At 35.8% G+C, this 23993-nt stretch overlaps 1 protein-coding gene across 1 annotated transcript; it reads left to right on the top strand.

Moving 5' to 3' along the window:
* Positions 1–760: 760 nt before the first annotated feature.
* On the top strand, positions 761–23993 carry LOC128866949 (monocarboxylate transporter 10). Its single transcript, XM_054108020.1, has 3 exons — positions 761–908; positions 5925–6287; positions 22763–23993. Exons 2-3 carry the CDS (start codon positions 5951–5953, stop codon positions 23890–23892), a joined length of 1467 nt encoding a protein of 488 aa, XP_053963995.1. The 5' UTR covers positions 761–908; positions 5925–5950; the 3' UTR covers positions 23893–23993.

Raw genomic sequence — 23993 nt, 5'->3', positions numbered from 1 at the left:
TTCCATTGTTAACCCCCCTGTAACTCACAACTGAATGGAACAAACAAAAAACAGCAGAAGCATTTTTTTAGTGCGAAATGTCACCTTGGCAACGAGCGTAAACTTTAAATTGTTTGATCGATACTTTACGAAATATCGATCACTACAGCCATTTGCCGAGAAAATAGTGGATTTAATGAACCAAGGCATAAAGTAGCGGTAAGGTTGCAAGTTTTATATTTTCCTATTTATTTAGTTTCTAAATTGCCAAAATTTTGTTTAAGTTGCGTTAAATTTTCAATCTCTCATTCTAGGTACCAAAAGCAAAAACTAAATACATCTCTCTCGTTGTTTTTGCTCTACTACTGCTACTTGTTTAATGAGCCTTGATAATAACGGATTATTAATTCAAAAGACTGCGAAAGTTAACAAAGTGAAGTTTAGTTTATTAGTTGTAAAACAATTTTCTTTAAGGGCTAGTTGCTCTTGAAAAGCTTATGCACTACATTTGGGTGCATCGTTTTGATTCGTTTGTTTGTGTATCGTTGTCGGCCGCATCTCCCAGAGCAACAGTCGTATTGGGTATAAGCTCTTGTGGGCGATGGTACAATGAACAATTGTACAATTCATTATAATTGGAATGACATGCATATATACACTCGTCCACACACATAAGCGTATATGCACGAATATTCTCTTGTATAAACCTACGAACTAAATGTGAGCGTTTACTATTGCTGGCTCTCCCATAACTTATAGCAAGTAGTATTTTGACGAATCTCGTGTTTTTTGCATTCGACGTTTGACTACGCCAGTGTCAAGCTGGATCGGCTATTGGTTAGTGCGTTGTTTGTGCCCTGCGCGTGATAACAAATTGTCGGCGAAAAATAGTACAATTTTCGGGTCGAGTGTAAATATTTTCTTGAATAGTGAGTATAAATTTGCTGCATATGTGTGGATTGCAGCCATCAGTGCTGGAATTGAAATTGATTAGTCAGGGATAATTTTGAATTGACGACGGACGACAGTTGTCTTTTTATTATTGGCGTGAAATTGTTTTGTATTGGCGGCAAATATTCTCAAGCTATTTTATTTTTTTTTTAATTCCTCATTTATAATATGCGATGATTTGTTAAGTTGTCAAATTAAATGATTATTAATTTAGAGAGGATTTTGAAATTCGCATATTTTCCAGCATAAATATTTGGTTTATTTTATTGGTTAGATTTTTCAAGATAAATATTAGCAATAGGAGTATTTGCAGAACGCCGCTTGTGCTTGTGTACGCTCGCCTGCAACTACAAATTCATATGCCGAAATTTTTTAATATTAAAGATTTGAAGCGTCAAAGGTTATTGAGATATGTGTTTTTGAATGAGGCCAATAATTTGGATTTTATGAGAAAAAATATGCCATTAAATTGGCGGTATCGGGAATTACGTGTGAACAAATTATTCACATAAATTGCAATTCAAAATAAAAGCAATGTGAGGAGAACTCCAATTTTTCGCTAGAATATTACAGAACTTCTTCAACAATGTGCATTCCTTTGGCACAATTAGGGACCTCACGCATGTACACACATACATAGGTATGTGGAGACAGTGGAATCCCGATAATTCATGATCGGTGCCTTGCGATGTTTTATGACTACCTTGTAATATTTTACGACTCATTAAGGTTTTCGCATTAGCGAGATTTCGATTTAGCAAAGTTAAAATAGGAAAATTTCGAAATATGGGAAAGTGTTTACTATGCGAAAGTGTTATAAATTATCTCTTTTGCGTAATTGCGGTAAGTGCTGATGCGTCAATTCTTTCGCCACTTCAGCTGTTTTACTTTCTATGTTTTGTTCTCGCACCATTGCTTAAGTTTTGTGCGTACGCTTGTTCGGCATTTCCACGTGGACCTAACTTTCGCGATTGAAGCAACGAATAAACTAAACACGAAAAAAAATGAATGAAATCCAACAAAAAAGTTAACAAACGTTAAACGTAGATGTTATGACTGCTATAATTTTTTTTCGAAATTTAACTGTATGCTAAACTGTATGCTGTATTACGTCTTACATTAGGGAATCAAAACGTAAAGAAATTTTGCAAAGAAGTGTGAAGTTTTCAAGGCATAAATGGATTGTATCTGGTGGCCCGACAACTAGATTTCAAACGAACAACTCCTTAATCGAAGCATGCAAAATCCAATAAACATTGAAATACGACACAGTGAAAATGGAAATGTATTGGCCATCCTCTGCGCAAGCCAGCGACCGACATAAGTAGCATGGCGCTGAACTGGAATCCATAAGAACCGCGCTGCAGGGGACGTCTTGTAGGATCTTCGCGATCTAGCCTTAATGAGGGTTTTTCAGAAACTGAAAATGAAAAATAATAATAATTGATTTTTATGAATCATTGAATTTTTCGAATGAACGAGGTACGAATTATCGCGATTTCACTGCATGTACATATGTATGATATAGAGATACGTATGTAGATCGAGCCGCCAGCGTTTTTATGAGATTACTCCTTCGTTTTTCAAGTTAGGTTAAGTTAGGTTAGGATAAATGACTGACCGTGCGTGGGGCCCGCTTGGACAAATATTCAAAATTCATTCGTTGTGATACCACACAGGGCCAGGAGAGGGCGAAAGAAAAGAGAAGGAACCAGGCAGGTGGATAAATGGAAGAAGGAGCTTTGGATTAACGCATTAACCTTCAAGCTACTGATGTATTTCATCAGATGCGTGATATTTAAACCCGCAATATTCGCAGGTGTAGTGAAAAAGTAAGAACCCAGGACAGCTGAGAAAATTCCACCTCGTCCTTCAGACAGCTTCTGCAGAAAGGACTTGAAGCAATCCCAAGTCTTACCGGATGGATACCTAACGGACAATGCCCGGTGAGGATACCTATGAAATTCGAGAGTTGCAGCTTTGTTAGCCGTAGAAGTTCCCTCGAGCACCCTCAATCGCTGAGTTGCCGCGAGGCCCATTGAGGTTTTAAGCTAAAAAATAATAAAATGAATAAATGTAAGTTTCGAGATGTTTTGCGGATTTCAATAAATTTTTATTTTAGTTGAAAATATACAAATACAAGTAAGAAAGCCTAAATTCAGTCCGGCCGAACTTCATATACCCGTGCTCATTTTAGTAAAATTTGTAAAATTTGAATCGGGCCGGCTGTTTTTTTTGGAATCAAGCAAACTCATAGTCAACTCTTATTGTAGTATCAGACGGACGAGAGGAAATTTAATCTTAACATATTAAAAATGGATTATTTCAAAAAATGTATGTGCCAAGTTTGGATGCATTTTATTAAGTCTTAATCGAGATACACGCATTTACCCAAAAGTGGGCATGGCATCGCACATAGATCGCTTTCTGTGAACGGTTAACGGTTTCTCCAGATATTAGATATTTTTGTAATCTAGATACACACCCGGTATTTAGCGATATCTCGCAAACTATAAATAAATAAATAATTGGCCCGTACACTTCTTTTAGATGTTTGGCCCAGCTCCTCCTATTTGTGGTGTGCGTCTTGATGTTATTCCACAGGGACCTACAGTTTTAAGCCGACTCCGAACGTCAAATGTTTTTTTATGAGGAGTTTTTTCATGGCAGAAATACACTCGGAGGTTTGCCATTGTCTGTCGAGGGGCGACCGCTATTAGAAAACAACTGTTTGCTGCCTCATGCACGGATATTCGAACCTACGCACTTCCGAATGGTAGTCATGCAACAATCTATTCGGACACGGCGGCCGAAAACTACACGACAGAAAAAAATGTTGTGGATTTTCGTACTCAGCGACCGGTTAGGGTTGGAGGGTCTGGTTCTTCAATAAACAAATTATTAATTACACTAGTCTACAAGGAAAAGTATCCGAAATAATTTAAACTAATATCTGCTTCTCTGTCCATGCAAAATTCGGATTGATAACTAAAATTAATTTATTAGTTTGAGTTTTCGAGATATCCTAACCTAAAAGTGCAAAAAACCCCATTTTTGCCCATATTTGAGGTTATGTAGCCTTGCAGATGTTTTCTTTCACCAAAATTAAAGGATGGCATCTTTAAATACAATCCTTCTTTTTTCAAATGGCGTTTTGTTTGCTCAAATATCATTTTTTTTCGCAGAGATATCGCATTTTGAAATTTTCATGTTTCGAAATTTTCCTACACCTGAAAATCGATTAAGATAACATAGACATGATATAGTCGCTTACTAATTTTCTTGGGTTTGAGGGCCTGAAATATATGGATTAATAGTATGTAAATTTGGAGTTTGTGGGAAAGCCTGCTTGCGGTTATGTGGGTTAGCCTGCTCGCGGTATGATAGGGGTGGTTTCTAGGGGTTAGGGCTGTGTGTGACTCGGTACCCAAAGGTTAGATAGTGTAGGGATGTGGTGAGTCAGCACACTTATGGTGTGAGACAAAATTTTAAGAAAAATAAGACTCAATTCAAGAAAATTAGTAATTGGGTTTGAGGGCCTGAAATATATGGATTAATAGTATGTAAATTTGGAGTTTGTGGGAAAGCCTGCTTGCGGTTATGTGGGTTAGCCTGCTCGCGGTATGATAGGGGTGGTTTCTAGGGGTTAGGGCTGTGTGTGACTCGGTACCCAAAGGTTAGATAGTGTAGGGATGTGGTGAGTCAGCACACTTATGGTGTGAGACAAAATTTTAAGAAAAATAAGACTCAATTCAAGAAAATTAGTAATCGAATATATCATGTCTATGTTATCTTAATCGATTTTCAGGTGTAGGAAAATTTCGAAACATGAAAATTTCAAAATGCGATATCTCTGCGAAAAAAAATGATATTTGAGCAAACAAAACGCCATTTGAAAAAAGAAGGATTGTATTTAAAGATGCCATCCTTTAATTTTGGTGAAAGAAAACATCTGCAAGGCTACATAACCTCAAATATGGGCAAAAATGGGGTTTTTTGCACTTTTAGGTTAGGATATCTCGAAAACTCAAACTAATCGAGCAATTCTGAGGCCAGATTTGGATTCAGCGCATCATAAACCTTCGGAAATATATAGTTTGGTTTCTGGGTCTGAATGTTGGTTAAATTTTGTCGGCCTGTGTTATTTGTAAACCAGCGTTTACTTCAGTAACTAACTATTCGTAAAGAGTTTTTTTGCTTAAGTAATTTTAAATAAATAAAGGAATTTTGGTTAATTTTGCTTTTAATTTTTTATGTAAGTTATCATATTCTGAACTAAATTAAAAAAATAATAATAAACGAAAAAAAAAATACTGAGTCCGAACTACGCTCTGAACACGAAATTTCAGACTCCACATTTATGAGAAGACTCTTCACTTCCAAACTGATGTTCTTTTTAAAAAACGGGAAGATTTTTTAGACAAACAGTTGATAAATGGATGAGAGGAGTATAAAAGAGCATTTATCAAATCTTTCGTCGTGTTTTTGTGTGAAGTTTTACCCGTCTGCTTCAGCTGCAAATTGCGAACTCTGCATTTCTCGCTTCCAGAGCTTCTTCTGACATTAATGACTATTGGTAACGACACAGTAGATATTATATTATATAAGCTCCGTGGACTACAATTTTAAGAAACGATTAAGGCAAATAAAATCTCCGTTACTTCTCCACCAAAACCTCCGCGGCGTGAAACTTATACACAGGAAACTTATCCGTACTCATTTCACGCGCACAAGAATTCGGTAGTGAATACTGGTTAAGTGTATTTTAAAGCTTATAGTATTTTGTTATATTTTAAATGATGGAAAATAGATTTCTATTTTTATTACCAGCAATGTGGCGTTTACGCCCTCAACAAGTGTATTTCTTAAAAATAAAGGGCAATTTTATGCCATCTCCAAACGGCAGTTGGTACTAAAGTGGGCCATTGAGCTGCCGACTTTTTTATTGCCGTAAGATATTTAAATATTAATTAAATTGTATTTACCATCCATAGGGATTTGGAAAAACGCCTCTCAAAATATGACTGAAAGTCAGCGTCTTAGTGGATCACACAATTCATATGACTGCATCGTCCAACAATCTAATGGAATTCGCTGCAATGAAACTGGCAGGAGTAACAACGAATCGGTTACAAAGCGAATTTTGTGTGAAGACCACACTAAAACGTCATTTTGTTGCGATATCCATTGTCGAAACGAACCACCGGATGGTGGGACCCGCGCTTGGTTGGTGATGATCAGCGCATTTATATGCAATGGCGTCGTATTTGGAATAATTAACACATATGGAGTCATACACGCACTTTTGACCGACTATCTTACAACACAAGGCGATACGGAAGCATCGAGCAAAGCTGGTATGTTATGAACCCTTCATTGTTACTAACCAAGTATTGCCCGAAAATAATATGTTACAAAAATCCCTTCTTAGTGATTACTACGATTCATAGTATTATATGCGCTATGATCAGAAAGTACGGGGAATGTTTAAATAAAACAAAACAGAGTTAAATGTCAGAATATGACTCGTCTGAAGCAACACACATGTGCCAACGTTTAACCCAGTCCTCCATGTACCCCTGGTAGACCGACGAAGGGATGGCGTTCAGCTCCTTCGTCGCATTCTCTTTAATCTCCTCTATCGACTGAAATCTCCTTTCACGAAGTGGTAACTTCAACTTCGGAAAGAAAAAGAAGTCGCACGGGACCATATCAGATGAATACGGTGCTTACACGATAGTATCACGCGCGCTATCATCATGCAACATCCAAGAATTGTTTGCCCATATTTTCGGGCGTTTGCGAGGTACAGCATCTCTCAAACGCTTAAAAACGGATAAATAAATTCCTTTTTTTTAAATTACGTTTTTGATTATGCGGTATACAGTGAAATCTCTCTAAACTGGAAACCGTGAGTTCACAACTTGTACCCGTTTACGGGTGGATTCCGCTTATCAGAGTTGAAGGACAGAATAATTTATACTTTTTTAAACCCGTGTGCACTTGTGCAAAAGAGAATTATAATTTCTCGATATCTCGTAAAGCATCCATCAAACAATTTAAAGTTTATGCTCGTTGTCAAGGTGACATTTCACACTAAATAAATTTTTTGTGCGTTCCATTCAGTTGTGGGTTACAGGGTGTTAACAATTGCGAATTGTGTTTGCGGTGTCGACACTGTAAAAGCTAATTACGTGCAATTTGGTTTCGTCGATTCCATTCAAGCAATTTTGATGTTAAGAAAATTTCGATAATGTCAAAAATGTCGATAAAATCTCAAAAATAATCGAGGTTCACCTGACCGGCTTGTTAGTAGTCGTAGCATCGCCCAGGAGCTAAAGATCGACAATAAAATAGTATAAACCATTTGCGCAAATATTTTACGCAAAAATAATGTATTTAATTTTTTCCAAACTAATATTATCCCGTTACGTTTATGAAGTTTTGTCAACATTTGCTTAGCGTTCTTCCTTTAGTAGTTGAACCAAGGCGCATTTATTAAAGGTGTTTTGTACGTTTGATTATCACGCCAAAATATTGGAAAAGTTGAAAACAAAAATTTATTCGAAAAAGAAAGAAAAAAAAAACAAATCACCAACACCACCTTTAATAAATGCGCCTTGAGTTGAACTTAAAAGTGAATTCATGAAACAGTTATAAAACATATAAGTAATAATAATATTGAAAAATTATAAAAATATGGGTGCACTTTTACAAAAAATAATAACTGAAATTTAATATTTTACAGATGCGGCTGTACCGATACTATACGGCATCGATGAAATTCAACTAATGAAGGTTACCAAACCATTTTTCAAGCCGCAAAAGACATTAAAAAAAAAATAATGTGTGGTAATATTTATTTGCTTCTTTGTAATGCTATTTTCAATTACTATTATTTTTTTTTTTTATTTACTTGTTTTTTACGAGAATTTTGTAGAGTTGATAAAAAAAATTTGAATTGGCCATAGCATATTTTATATGGATTTCTCAGCGATAAAAATACAATAAAATGAGTTCGCTAAATTACTTTTCCCATATATTTTCAAAAATAAAGAGAAACTAAACTTCAACTAAAGCGCAAGTAAAATTAAATTTTGGTAAACTAAATGAAAAAAAAATTAATTAATAAACTATGAAATAGTGAATGAAAATATTTAGTATAGTTATTAAAATCGTAAAAATGTATTGAACAATTTATTATTATTTATTATGCTAAAATTGTTTTTGAAAGCTTATAGAAATCTTGCGCTAGTAGTATTATGGCAAGGGCTCCGCTTTGACTTTTATATGATTTCTCCGATAGTCTTTTTTAATAGATTCTCAAGGATCTTTCATGCTTAACGCTTAGCTTTGTCATATTTTTATAACATGCTTCTCAATCACTCATTTCTGGTTTATTGGGTTGTTATGCCCGCACACACATGCATAAAAAAGAGAATGACACGAGACACCGCAGTACATCGTTGTGTGAGTGTTTAAACAAATAGTGAGAGTGTTTAGCCAAGTAACGCGACCACCGCAATAGCTGAGCGCCTTCGTGTTGTGCGAATGTCTAAACAAAATAGTATAGCATTTGCTAGCAACTGGTGGTTGTATACACAGCAGCTACTTTTAGATCAGCAATATTTAGAGAACGACAGAGCTTCGGCTACGGCCTCGGACATGCTCGGCCACAAAAGTTCAGTTCGGCTTCGGAAAAATGCCGAACTTTTACCGATCATTTATTTACATTTTTTTTGTTAAAAAAATGTATGAACTTTGATTTTTGGTAAAAAATTTTTGAATACTGGCGCCAAAGCCCACATATTTGGTTGAAAGAAAAATGCTTTGAAATATCTTTTGCTTCTCTATAGAGTGGGGAGAGTGAGCAATTGCTCAAGGTGGAAAGGCCGATAAGCTTTTTTTTACATTACAGTATAAAATTTTTCAACTATGAGTATTAAAAAATTACTATACGTACACGCAAAAATTTTTTGTTTTGTTATTTTTACAATTTTACTATTTTTATTATGTGCTGAAAGAAACCTTTTTACTTTTTTTGCTTTTTATTAAATAGATAGTGGATTTTTTAATATTCGGTTCGGTTTTATTCGGGAACTATTAAAAAATAGCAGATTTTATTATTAAAAATCTGAACGGGTCCCTTGTGTTAATACTACTAACTCAAGATTTCTTTAAGCTTTCAAAAACAAGTTTAGGATAATAATACTTGTCCCAAATATTTGTCAGCTTTTATTAACCATGTGTACTGAAAAAAAATACTAAATATTTTCATTCACCATTCCAAAACATAACTTATTAATTTATTTTTTATCATTTAATTTATCAAAATTAACTTTTTAAGTTTAGTTGAGTTTTGGTTTAAGTTTAGTTTCTCTTTATTTATGAAAATACATACATGAGAAGAGAAAAGAACTCATTTTATTGTATTTTTATCGCTGAGAAATTATATTGCTAAATAAAATATGAAATCACTAATTCAACATTTTTCTTATCGATTTTACAAAATTCACATAAAAAAGAAGAAACCAAAAATTAAAAATGATAATAAATTAAAATGGCATTAAAAAATAGCAATTACATATTACCGCATTTCTCTTTAGTTACCTATAAAGCTAAGCTTGTTTATTTTAAGTTTTTTAATGTCTTTTGTAGCTTGAAGAAAGTCTTGGTAACCTTTATTAACAGAGCTTCACCGATACCGCATTATATCGGTACAGCCGCATCTGTAAAATATCAAATTTCAGTTATTATTTTTGTAAAACTAAAAGCAACAAAACAAGTTTTTTTAGTGTGAAATGTCACCTTGACTACGCGCATAAACTTTAAACTCCATCTACTGAGAAAATAATGTATTTCTTTTTCGCCAAACTAATGTGTATATAGCCAAAAATATACAAGGAACGATTTAATCCGTTTAATTGAGAAGAAGGGGACTTCTATAACTACTGCGGAGTAGATAAAGCTATTACATACATAAATATTTGAGTCTTTTTAATACAAAAAATTTATACATATCGCTCATTTGCTGCAAGAGTGTAATTTTTCCTTTAAATTTACTATGCCTCCTTAAATAAAAGAAAATGCACATTTTCATCTAAAATCGCCATACATTTTTTACACAGCATTTCTGATGCATTTATAAGGGACTCAAAATTAATCATCCAATTTTGATTAATAAATCACTTTTTTTACTAAATAAAAAGAAAATAATTTGAATGATGGAAATTTTCATTTTGATCTGTACGCGCTCCATTGCTTGCCTGTTTGAATACTGCAGTTGTCTAGTTCACCAGTGTTAAATATGAGTGACATATGAAGCCATTCAATTCTCTTAGAAAATTTTTACGAAAATTAAATAATTGCTTTAGTTTTAAAGCTTTAAGAAAACCTTCAATGTTTTTTAAACTCTCCGTAATGGCCCCGGTTGCCGCAGCCTGAGTTATTCTTTTTGAACCCTCAACGTACTATTTTGATGACCTCTTTAAGCGACCTCTTTTCATACCTGCGATTGGCGATCGCATACGAACTGTTAATTTTCTCGCGTCATTCAACTAAAGAGATAATCATTTCATGGGTATTTCATCGCATACCATTTCAGTTCAAATATGTCTTTGGGCAAAGCACTTCGCTGCTTTAATCCAATCAAAGCATTGCAAGACGCTAAGACTTGAAAAAACGAATGGATGAAAATCTCCAATGAGCTAATATAAATAGAGACATCGAGGCAGTGAAGCGCAAAACTAAGCAAGTGCGAAATGCGTGTGTTGCAGAAAAAAATAAATTCGACAATGTAAATAAATTTTAACTCTTAACTTAATTATTGCAAATATTATAAAAAAATATTTAATGTAGTAGAAAATATTGGTATTTCTCCGAACTTCGAACAGATTTCTCTATCCGCAAACTAGAGTTTGAGGGTCGTGCTACGGTAGTCTTTCCAAATAGGCAGGTTTGGATCGAGGGGAAATCTGCACCGAAGCTTGCAATTCTGTCTTCACTAACGGTTCCAAGATGGAATCGGGAGTCGGAGCAGGAGTTTTCTCTAAATCAGGAAATTTATCTATATCCTTTAAACTGCCGAATATTGCTAGTGTTTTTCAAGCAGAAGTCTTTGCGATCCTGCAGGCATGCAAAAAGCTTAGGGAACGCGGGAGCGAGGGAGATATTAACATTCTCCGATAGTCAAGTCGCGGTCAAGGCTCTGACGACGCAATGGTGCAGAACGAAATAAGTAAACTCCTGTAAGGAGGAGATCAAATTCCTTTGGTAGTGCAGGTAACATTTCTTTGATCTGGAAGGGGACTGAATTGGCCTCAGAGACCTCCTACCCTGACAGTTGTTAAAGGGGAACTGCACAAATTATTTTTCAGAAAAGCGCAGAAAAGATGGAGCTCCATTTCTTCATGTGCTATTTCGAAAACCCTTTGGCCTCAATATGATATACGAAGGACTCAGAAAGTCCTTTGGACTCCTCGCCATTCGATTTCCAAACTTTACCGGTCACTGGCCAATCAGCACACACGCGGAAAAGCTACTTGAGGAGTACTAGACTGGCACTTCAACCCTTTCACCCACCTACCTAGAAAATATTGGATATTCAAATGATACTAATTTAATATTCATTATATTGTAAAAAATAATAATTATAAAAAAACGCTGTAAAAAATATTTCCTTATTCAACACCACACTTTTTACATATGAATGGTTGCTCAATTAAGCCCTTCCGTATGTATATTTCTTACACTGAGAGCAAATTCTAGTGGCTTTCGTTCAGATTTATGACTCGAACTTAGTAAAAGTACTTTTTTACATTGTTTTGCTCATAAGCACCACATATTTACAAAATAGCTATAAATGCCTAGAGGTAAACTTCATTATTTTCCCAAAACCATTCGTTCTTAATATGGTTGTCAAATAATAAATGGAATCTCACTCAAGGCCCTAGTAGCCAGTGTGCTAATTAAGTTAGGGTTATATCGCATATATGCCCTATAAATAAAAATAATAATAATAAATGAAATGATTTGCTTATTTTACCTTCATAGTATTTCTTTTGGCATGACCAGTTAGACTAGAGACAACTTTGAAAATAGTATTTATGAAAAGGTGGTCTCCCAGGTGAGGAACCTATTTCGATTTTTTTCCTAACTGTACTATCAACAGCAATTTCAATATTCTCCTGTTCATTATTTTCTTCACTGTCGTCTTCAGAATCAGTCAGCAACCTTATTCTCTTTCTTCTTTTACTTGCACTCAAAACATCTTCCTTTTCTCCTTCATTTTTCACGATTTCATGGTCACTTCCGAAAAATTCATCCAAGTCATCCTCCCTTTCAGATTGTGAGCGTTTTCAGTCTGAGAACATTCGGCATTTATATAATATTATTTATTTCTTGCAATACCTCCTTGATTCTTGTTTTGCTGGATATCCTTAGAAGCTGATAGGAATTAGAACTGCGAAGTAAATACCAGAAATCCAAAACTGCGTTGTAGAATGATCTTCAATGAATATAACGGGAATTTCTCTATTTTCTATTGAATCTGAAAAGGGAAGGCCGTAATATAATATAAATTAGAATTGAAATGGTGTTGCCAAATGGTTTCCATCTTAAGTGCAAAATTATTTAAAAATGTATATTTAAATCCAAGATGAGCTGAAGGAAAATGATACCACCAAATAAATTTTACAATTATTATGTGAAAAGTAAAACATTAATTGAAAAGAAATTATTAAATTTAGTAATAATTTCAAATTAATATTTTTAAAGGTGACACCTATGGTAGAAATAGTGTTAACAAATATGCTTATCTGAAATCGGTAAAAGAATTATGCGACAATATTGCAACCACATCGACCTGTTGATCCTGTCTAATGCGCCTTTAAGACTAATACTGTAATTTTTTTCCTTTAAAGCGCTGCCATTTTGCAAACTTCACTCTTTGTCTAGTGCGGTGTAATACTTCATACTTAGAAATATTATTTGCGACTGTAATTTGGTGAAAAGATGATAATTAAAACATAATACAATGTCCCACCGGTCAACGACTGATTTACACAAGTAATTTTAAAGGTTTTTTTGTGTTTTTTGTTTGTTTTTGTTTAATTTGTACATACGAGTATATGAAGACTAAACTAGTTACGGTGAGTTCCACATAATGCCAATGAAGTAGTAACTGGGTCAGCAGCTAACGAAGCAATAGGAGGCAGCTGCGGATTTCCAACCGATGAAGCCTTATAAATGAGTACTTTACCTTAAAGTGCAACTTCATATTTAGCTTAAATTTCTTGCTTTAGCTTTTTTGCTTAGCAATCGCTTTTAATTGAATTGTAGATTTGTTCGGTGTTGTTACGATCATAAATTGCAATACAAATGTACGCACATCCATCTAAAATCGAACATTGAAAAAGTCATTTGATGGAGTAAGACAGTTGAAGACTGAACATTCGGAAATTAATTAGAATGATTTCGAGTACGGATACCATCAATATACCCCATCTTAGATGCAGTTTTAGTATTATAAACATAATTAAGTTTTCTATTGAGACGAGAAGCGCAATCAGCTGTGAATGGCTACAACAAAATCTTCATTATTTAAATCTACTACGCGCGTATGTCTAAACTTTTCGATAATTTTTGAGGAGAATATCTACATACATATGCAATATTTATTACACTTACAGGAAGTAGTGACCCACATATTGCATACAAAGGCTTCGCTAGGCGACCTTTTGTATCGGATGAGAGCTTGAGAACTTAAAATGATAATATAATATATGTATATACCTATATATTATATAATTGGTGCGTACACCTTTTTTGGGTGTTTGGCCGAGCTCCTCCTCCTATTTGTGGTGTACGTTTTGATGTTGTTCCACAAATGGAAAAATGTCAATAGTGGCTTAACACGTTCCCTGTCCGCTGAGCCACATATGGTTCAGTAAACGTACGCCTGATAAGCACTGATACGTTCCTGAGCCATATGTGCGTCAGGGGGTATATGAACCACATGTGTTTCATGAACGTGCAGAAGCAAAAATGTCCCTCTACGCTCATGGACCATATGTGTTTCAGGTACCCTACATCCGTTTTTTGTTTTTTAATTATTATTATTACTAAAGCTATCCTATGACTACAAAAAAACAAATTATTCAAAAAACCCTGTTGGACTTGTTGGTCAATTTTGCATTTTTGTATTGGGACAGGGAACGTCTTAAATATTGCAATAAATCGATTGTTAAGCGCGCTTTACGGCAAGTTGAGCCATCTTGTTAGCAACCAAATGTCGTCGATGCATAGCTGATAAATTTTTGGAAACTCAAACCTTCATTGTAATGATAGCTCTTCCTCAATTCGAAAGAAATAAGGACCGATGATGCTGCCAGTGCTCTGTGAACTTCATAAAAATATTTATTTTTTCAAAGTAGATTTTCCCAATTTTGCTGCGTTGTTCTAGCGTTAAATGATTTGTGATGACTTGCCAAAACCTACCTGAATAGAAATATCAACATATTTTATCATTCTGAGCTGTCAAACCATAGTTATCCATGTCGATTGTTCTCATTCAGTTGAAAAAAAACACCCGATGCTAAGTAATCAAAGAATCGGTGAGAGCTCGTAGCTCATTTTCATATACAAAACTGTATATCTGTGTTTTCAAAAGTGTACCAATCTGTAAAGAAATCAAAGCGCATAAAATAAAAAAAAGCTCCGGTTAAAATTTATGTATTCCGCAAGCATATTTTGAATAGCTCAGTCTGCATTTCGTCGGCGCTCGCGGCTTTTTTCTCCGACAATCGCGTTTTTGGGTAATTGGGAATGACAGTCCCGTCATCAACGGTTGGGTCATCGGAGTCTTCAACTTTCCTATGACATCCACTGCTGCCATTATTCTGCAGCTGCAAGAATTGTTACCTTTACAACCTCTGAACGTCAATCACTAGAAAAACACCTTCTGTACGTCTCTTAACATTGTGATATAATTTTCCCTCATTTTTCGGCTCAAACTCTCACGTTTTTCGGCCTCTTGTTGCTTGTTTCGGATAAAATGTCTCTCTTCTCGTACCAATTGTTTTTGCGGGTTCGCCGAAATCCGATTTCTTCTATGGCGGCGGTACGCCCAAGGCGAGAAATGTGGCTCCATTGGCTGGTTATCGGTTATGTGCGGTTTTATGGTTATATCAGCAACAACAAAATACATTTTGGAAAAGTAACCAAAGTTTGCAAATTATGTGGTTATGTGCATTTTGTAGTGTGGGAAAATAATACGAATTTAATTTGACGGCCACACAAAAAAAGAAATCTAAGCGAACGGCATTACACAGTTCCATGTTGGTAGTGTTGGTATATTTACTTATATACTGTGAATACAGCCATGTTTACGATGCAAATAATTGTTACGACTTACCACAAATTTTGCACACTAGCGTTCACAGGGCCCAAAAAAAAAAAAAAACTTACAAGGAAGAGCAAATTAGAAGAGCAAAATGACATTTAATTTTGAGGAGAAGCTCTATATTTGTACTGGACGAATTTTTCTCAGCAAGAAGAAGAAGAAAGTAAATATAGTTTTATTCGAATTATTTAGTTGATTGTGATAATTTAAATAAGGTACTAACAAAAACAAAAAAAAAAATGATCGGAGCGACGTATTAGGCATTCTTGATGTTAAAGAAAATGTCGATAATGTCGATATAATCATAGAAATAATCGAAGTTGACCGGATGATGTTGATGTTAGTAATCTTAGCATCGCCCAGGAGCTAAAGATCGACCAGAAAACAGTTTTTCGCCATTTGCGCAAAGCTGGATTCAAAAAAAAAAGATCGATGTCATGAGAAATGGGTCACATACTCGTATGATAATATTATGTGGTCAAAGTGTGATGAAGCAGTTCACACGGTGGCCAAACCAGGACTAACGGCCTGGAAGGTTCTGCTGTGTGTTTGGTAAGATTTGAAAGGAATCATTTATTATGAGTTGCTTCCGTATGGCCAAACGCTAAATTCAGATCTCTACTATCACCAACTGGACCGTTTGAAGCAAGCGATTGAGCAGAATCGGCCAGAATTGGCCAACAGAAGAGGTGTTGTGATACATCAGGACAAAGCAAGGCCAGACACGTCTATAGTGACTCGCCAGAAACTCCAAGAGCTTGGTTAGAATGTTTTAATGCATCCACCATGTAGTCCGGACCTGGCACCAAGCGATTATCACCTTTTCGCTTTTTGCAAAACTTCCTGAGTGATAAGAAATTGGTATCAACAGAAAATTGTGAAAAGCGATTACTAGAGTTGTTCGCCAATAAGGGTCAAGACTTCTAGAAAAGAGGTATTATGACGACAAATCGGGCAATCCGAAACATCTTAAATAAAATTTTGAATTTTACGTAAAAATAATGGGTTTCTTTTTTCCCAAGCTAAGTCCGTCAAGTCCGTCCAGAAATACCATCCAGAGACATTGCAATAAAAATGTTTTTCGGAGCATAAGAGAGTTATGAGAACTTCATTACTTACCAGAAAGAAGCAGAAAAATTAAGTGCTTGCTGTGCTGTACCTAATACGAATATGTATATTTTTTAATCATAATTTGCCCTTTATTCTATGCTCTTTAACAAAATTTTACATACATTTTTAAATAATTAATTTATTTTTTAAAGCTTTAAGGAAACTTTCACTTTTTTTTTTTAATTTTCAGCAATGTTTGTCTCGGCCTGAGTTATCGTTGCTTCCGCAATTCTCTTTGAAGCCTCAACCCGCATTATTGCAGCTTACCTAAGCTTCCTTGCAGCTTCAGCCTGCTTTTTTGCTAGGCTCCTGAAACGACCTCTTTCTGTTACGAATTTGTATGTGGTTAGTAGTCTGGTTAGATCTATGTTGAGTGTTGACGCTGCTGTAGGGTTTGGTGTTGTTGGAGAGATGCGTAGATTTGTGGGTATTGATCTGTTTGGGGATTCTGCTGTGGTTGGTTCTCTTATTCCGGTGGCTTCTGCTGATGACGGTGGAGTTCGTGCTCTTGGCATGGATAATATTATTGCTATGGGTGGTTTTGCTACTGTTGGTGCTGGTTTGGGAAGAGCCATTGGTGGACTTCCTCCAGTCGTATTAGTGTCAAGAGCTATACAATTAGGGCTGCAGCCTTTGACAACATTTGGTCACGTTCGATTGTCTTTTCTATTTCCTTGTGCTGAGTCACTGAATGAACCACCACTTGCAGCTTTTTTTCTACTTTTGTATGCGGATGCACGAAATCAGCATTCGCTTCATAAAAAAATAAAAAAATGAAAACGACTTTACTGTTTGAGGTAAACCCTTTTTATTTTTTGATAAAAACTACCTTTTTGTTTTTTGACACAGTCTCCTTTTAGTCTTCTATACTACGTCCAACGCTGTTCTAGTTTGTTGATCCCTCTTTAATAATAGAATTGGTCCAAGTCTGAAAAATAGCCGTTCGTTTCTGCAATCACCTTCCTGTTCGAAAAAAAAATCTTTTTCCCGCTAGCCATTTCTTCAAATTGGCGAACTAATAGTCGTCCGACGGAACCGAGTCTGGAGAATAGTTGAAATCTATTTCCATTAATTTTGCGACCACACCGGCTAAGGCGTTAGCTGGTGCGTTGACGTGATGACAAATGATTTCTATATTTTGAAAATCTCTTTACTTCCTCTATTGAATAGAATGTCAAACACAAAGAAATATACCGATCTGACTGAAACTCGGTGTGTATTCTTCCAAAAGATGCTACTAACTACACATAACTTCGATACGTGCTAGTAGTGTCGTCTCTCTGATTTCACTTGGACTTTTGTAAAACTTTGTAATACCAATGTTTTTACGAACACAATTGATAGTAGGGCTACAATTATTGACGTCGCCAAATAAAATTTTTTAATTAGCACAAAACAACTTAAAATTAAGTATTTGTAATAAATTCAAATGCTAAAAATCGAAACTTAAAAGAATAAAAAGCTGCCTTTGAAACAGAAAATCAGCATGACTAATAGCATTCAATTCGTGAGTAGATCGAGCAATGGGAGCATTAGAGGAATAGTTAGTTCTCACATTTTCCCCATATAACGGAAGTAAGTAACGAAGAGTACGTTGGGGAACATTAAATCCGATTTGTTCCAACAAATACGGACAATCAACATGCACTATTGACGATTTTGTAGGTAAAACGAGATCCTAGGATAGACCTTGCGATTTTCAAGAGATTTGCAGTAAAGAGTAAAGGCGAGAAGGATATCACGGTACGGGCTCACAAAGTTTTAATGAGCGAAGAGCGAATTTAAGAAAGACTTTTTATACTCTATCACATATATTTAAAGAGATTGGCCACCCTAATGCATGCAAACAAATGTGCGCTCGCATATGTATGTATGTATGTAAGTACATATGCATGCGTATGCATAGACGTATCTTAACGCTATTTTTGTATACAAACATTCCGCTAGATCTTATTCAAGCTATCAACTATTACACAATTTTTAAAGACATTGGCGCTACCATTGACAATGACAATGCCAGTGTTTGTTTTTAGAATCGGATATATTTGGTTCCTAAAAGGGTGATCGAAAATGCTTCATTACAATTCTCTGAAAATAGCGTATGTTCGGAAGTGTTTTATGAGGAAGAAAATGCAAAAAAATCTCAAAAATCAACGCGCTTTTTGAACGACTTCAAATTTACACTTTGTTATACTAAAATTTAATGGGCTATAAAACAGCATAACCGGCACTTTTCTAATGATTCTGTCCTGTTCTTTTACTAATGAATCTGATCATTAAAAAGCTGAAAGTTTTTAAATTTTGTATTGTAAAATTTTTCAGGAGTTTGTACAAAGTTTGAAACTTTGATTTATAAGGTTTTACAATGAACTACACATATTAAAAAAAAAAAAAAAAAAAAAAATTTTGCGAAAAAAATTTGGCATGGAAAGTATTGCGAATAGTGTAAAAAGTTAAAGTGACTTAATATTGAATGCATATCTCCATTCAACAATTTGTATAGCGATGTGCAAAGTCAAATTACTGGTTCAAAACTCCCTTCAAATAGACAAGCACTTGTTTTATTGTTTTACAATATTCCGGAAGTCAAGGGAAAGGCACGAATTGCAACCAAGTCGTTGCCGAACAGTGTTAAGAAAATTGTAAACTTATACAAAGTTTGGAGAGATTTACAAAAAAAAAGAAAAAAATGGAAAATTGGAGAAGCGTTGTAAAGCGAAGTATTTTTCTTAAAGCAGGAAAAGAGTTTCATGAAAAAACTTAATTTAATAATTTAATATTCATCATACGCCCTGTCAGACCAATTTAAAATTTACTTCAGAGGCAAATTTTTTGACTACACATAAATTGTTCTACTAGAAAGCATATCGGTTTGTAGCCTTCTATTAACACATGGGTGGAAAAGTCACGCGCCATAACACATTTACCTCTTTTTCAATTAGTATTAACCTTAAAAAGACAGCTGTTAAAATTTAATGATATTCCATTCATTAGTTCGTGAGTTATTGTGCTAAGAGTGACGCTACTTTTGTTATTTACAAAACAATGCATCAAAAATAATTTCGTGTTTTAATTTTGCACTACTTCTTGATGGGGAAAAATACCGTTCAAGCGTAGCAATGGCTTGAAAAGTGTTATGGGGGGGACTCCGCTCCATCAGAAACAACAATAAAACGATGGTTTGCTGACTTGAAAGAGAGAGGTCGTGGTCGTAGAGACAACAATGATGCATTCAACTGAGGCGGTAACTCTAGGAACCATAAAAAAGCACAAAATCGTTTTGTGTGATCGAAAAGTGAAGTTGCGTGAGTTAGCTGACATCGTAAAGATATCAAATGCACGTATGGGCTCCATATTGCATGAGCATTTGACTATGAAAACTTCTGTTCATTGTTGACTCAAAACAAGGCAACGCATCGTGTCACAGGTCAATCCAAACAATGGCAGAACTACATTAATGGAACTTCGAATCGCTCCCAAATCCACTTTATTCGCCAGATTTGGCTCCCAGCGACTACTGGCTGTTCGCAGACTTAAAAAATGCTCGCCGGTAAGAAATTACGCTCAAATGAAGAGTTTATCGCTGAAACTATGACCTAATTTGAGGCAAAAGATACATCTTTCCATAAAAGCGGTATTGAAATGTTAGAACGAAGCTGGAATGATTGTGTTGTTCTTAATGGAAATTACGTTGAAAATAAAGCTAATTTTGAACAAAAAAAAAAGTGTTTTCTTTGTTAGGCCCCGGACTTTTTAGCCCATGTCTAATATTCTATAATTAATGAGATTAATGAAAAATTAGAAACCTGTGCAAAATTGCTGATTCGAAAGAAAATTTGGGAAAACCCTTTTTGGAATTTGTCGGAGGAACCTACATATTTTCCTGGGTAATCTTTAGTTGGAGGAATAGAAGTCACTGGTAGAAGACTCTCTGGAGTACTTAGTTCTTTGCTGTTCAAATTTTGAATTGACTTTTTTTTCTAAAACAAATGAGTTTAATAGTCAAAAATAGATACAAATTTTTAGTCTTTCGCAATGCAAAAAAACCTATTGCATTAAAATTTTTACTTATTTTATATTCCTTTTTCTTTTTTTATCCGTGGCAACTAGTTAACGATGAATAAACTAACGATCAATTTTCTTTGGTTTTTGTATATTACAATTAATATGATGATGCTTTGCACAATACTTGCAAAGGAGGTGATTATTGCATGAGGTGGTGCATTTCAACCCATAAAACCATTTGTGTTAATCGGTAAGGGCTGAGGCTTACGGAAGTCTATGCCATCTGGGACGAGGCATACTGGTTAATTGAGAAAAAGTTGCGGGGTAGCAGTATTGCAATTTGTAGTGACAGTCAAGCTGCACTGAAAGCCCTTGCTAACCCACGCTGCTCTTCGAAGTTAGTCGGTGAATGTAAGACAAAACTGAACAGTGTTGCAAAACACAACAAAGTTAGTCTTATTTGGGTGCCTGGACATTTTGGAATTTGCCAGCAAACTGGCTAATGAAGGCTCTACAAGCATACCACTAGGCCGTGAGCCCTTTCTAGGTGTCAATTATGTATCAATTCAACTATGGATTGACGACTTCATGAAGTCTACTCATAGAAGACTTCTGTTTGAGTTGGGCGCCTGCAGAGTAGCCAAGTGCTTTGTGAAAGAAGCAAATAAGAAATTAGCGACCTTTCTTTTAAAACTTAGTGAGAATGACTTGAGAGTGCTGGTGGGTGGAATCACCTGGAACAATGTCTGTGGCCAGCAAATAGTTATCATGGGAATCCTTGGCCATCCAATATGCTTATCCTGTCTTGAGAATGAGAACAGTGCAGAGTATCTTCCCTGTAGCTGTCCGGTGTTTTCTAGAATCAGACTTAGGCTGTTGGGTTGCGATATACTGAGTATGAATAAGGTTCACACTCTTTCTCCTAAGATGGATCAATGAATGCAAGAAGATGAGTGACCTCAAAACAAATTTTTCCATCTTACCACCCACATTTTATCTTTCCTATCTCTCTATTCTTTCTACTGATATCTATCCGGGTGTAGTACATTTGTCTCCTGACTGAGTGCTTGGACTTGTCCAACCCCCCACAAATCTAATCTAATCTAATCTAAGGGCTAAGGCTTTGCTGCTGACATGATGAGATAGCCTATTCATATGAGATGGGGTACTTTTTCTAATTACGGAGGCTGGATGGTGGCCACATTAAACCCTTGGAACAACATTTTTGGCGTCCTTAGAAGCTTTAGCATCGATTTTGTCGAATATTTCATAACCGTTGATCGCGTGCCACCGAAGAAGCTGCTCGCATCTATCGCGACTAATTTTCTTCAAGCGCATTGTGTAAAGATGACCAGTTGAGCGACAGAAGATTTTTAAGGGGAGATCACCTTTAAATAGTCTTGACATGGATCTGGGCGATATATTCGGCACTTTGACACTTAGTTTCAGGTTCATGTTGGAAACACCAAATTTCATCACCAGTTACAATGTTGTAAAGCAAATCTCGACTTTTCTGGGCTCTTTAATGAGGTCTTTCGAATGTTGAGTTCTGAGCAATTTTTGGTCCCCAGTTAGCTGGATTCGTCTGGTGCACAGACCTTTCGTAGGCTCAACTGATCAGTTCAAATACGATAAAACGATGTTTTGGAGATATTCAACTCCGATTCCATGAATTTCAATAATGATTTCGGTTCATTTTTGATAAATTTATGTATGGAGTTTTCGGTGATTACTGATTTTGGGCGGCCCGTACGTTCATTGTCATTTATGTCCTCACAACCATTTATGAAACGTGTAAACTACTCATGAACTCTGACACGAGGTAGACAATCACCGCCATAAACTTTTTTTCATCCATTAAAATGTTTCGGTAAACGTTTTATCGACTTAAAAACAAAATTTGATATTAGCTCTTTGTTTGAAACTCATTTTTTACACAAGCTGACTAACACTTTAGACGCAGTAGCTTCGATTCCACTGAACCGAATGCCACCAAGCTTTCACTGGAAGTCAGCTAGGGATGTAACTTTCAACACACTAACTCATTAAAAAGATGGCGCAATCAAAAACATTTTTATGACGCCAATCTTGTTTATTTTGGACTTCACCTTGTATAGTGGAAGACATCTCATTCTACATATAATACGTGAAGTCAATATGAACGGATATTGTTTCATTTAATTTGTTGCGCCAAGTAACTGCCCACTAATGCATTCTGTTTAAATGTTTTGGATTTGTTTATACTCGCATGTACTTTATATATTATATATATAACCACACATCTGTATTAAACAATTTCATTTTTTTTCTTTTCAGCGCTTGTTGGCTCGTTAACTATTGGCACCACGTTCTTATTCTCACCAGTTGCTGGTGTTCTCACCGATAAGATAGGCCTGCGCCTGACTACTTTAATTGGTGGCTTACTCTCCGCCACAGGACTTCTGCTTTCATCATTCTGTACACAGAACATTAGAGCTCTGTATTTGACCTATGGTGTCATGTTTGGCTTGGGGGCCGCATTGGCTTACACACCAACATTGGCAATTTTGGGACATTATTTTAAACGCTACCTTGGAAAGGTGAATGGATTCGTCACGGCTGGCTCCAGTGTGTTCACCGTCATATTACCGCCTGGCTTAGACTATCTGTTACATGAATACGGGTTGAAAACAACGCTTAACGTAATGAGTTTGGTGTCGTGCTTCTCTGTTATATGCTCCTTTGTTTATAAGCCCTTACATCCACCACCTCAACCACCGCAAAAGAAACCTGGCCGCTCACGTACAAATTTTCTTCTACGCTCGCTTATTAATGTAAATATTTGGAAGCGAAAAAAATATGTCATTTGGGCGCTTTGCGTTCCCATAGCGCTTTTTGGATATTTTGTGCCTTATGTGCACATGATGAAATTCGTACAGACGACATTCCCAGATGAGAGTGAGAACCTGCCTGTGATGTGCATTGGTGTAACGTCAGGCATTGGCCGACTAATTTTCGGCATAATGGCTGATCTGCCTCGAGTGAACCGCATATATTTACAACAGTTCGCGCTGACATGCATCGGTGTGGTAACTTTACTGTTACCGTTAACGAGTTCGTATTCTATGCTTATCGTTTTCTCATTGGTAATGGGTCTGTTTGATGGATGCTTCATTTCTTTGCTTGGCCCGATAGCTTATGAGATATGTGGGCCGTCTGGAGCGACGCAAGCAATTGGCTTTTTATTGGGATTGAGTTCCTTTCCCTTAACGATCGGACCACCAATCGCTGGTTTGATTTACGACAGCACCGGCTCATATACTACGCCGCTTCTTTTGGCGGGCATACCGCCCATATTGGGCTCAACATTAATGTTCCTAATAGGCTGTGTACGGGATAAAACAGAATCCGAACCCATTGTTCTAATTAAGGTCAACGAGAACTTCAAAGGATGCATGGAAAAATGACACGACGATATATGTAATATTCAACTTATGTGCATATGTTTGTATGTATATGTAATTTTGCATTAAGACGAATTAGATTAAAGAGATATTTAGAATACAAA

The sequence above is a fragment of the Anastrepha ludens genome, chromosome 2 (assembly GCF_028408465.1).
Source record: "Anastrepha ludens isolate Willacy chromosome 2, idAnaLude1.1, whole genome shotgun sequence".
In the NCBI taxonomy this organism is placed as follows: Eukaryota; Metazoa; Arthropoda; class Insecta; order Diptera; family Tephritidae; genus Anastrepha; species Anastrepha ludens.
This window is presented reverse-complemented; position numbering and strand designations above follow the sequence as displayed.

Excerpts from the sequence above, each read along its gene's own strand:
- LOC128866949 (XM_054108020.1), top strand. The coding sequence starts at position 5,951 with ATGACTGAAAGTCAGCGTCTTAGTGGATCACACAATTCATATGACTGC. Across the intron at positions 6,288-22,762 it reads GGAAGCATCGAGCAAAGCTG|CGCTTGTTGGCTCGTTAACT; the intron begins GTATGTTATGAA and ends TTTTCTTTTCAG.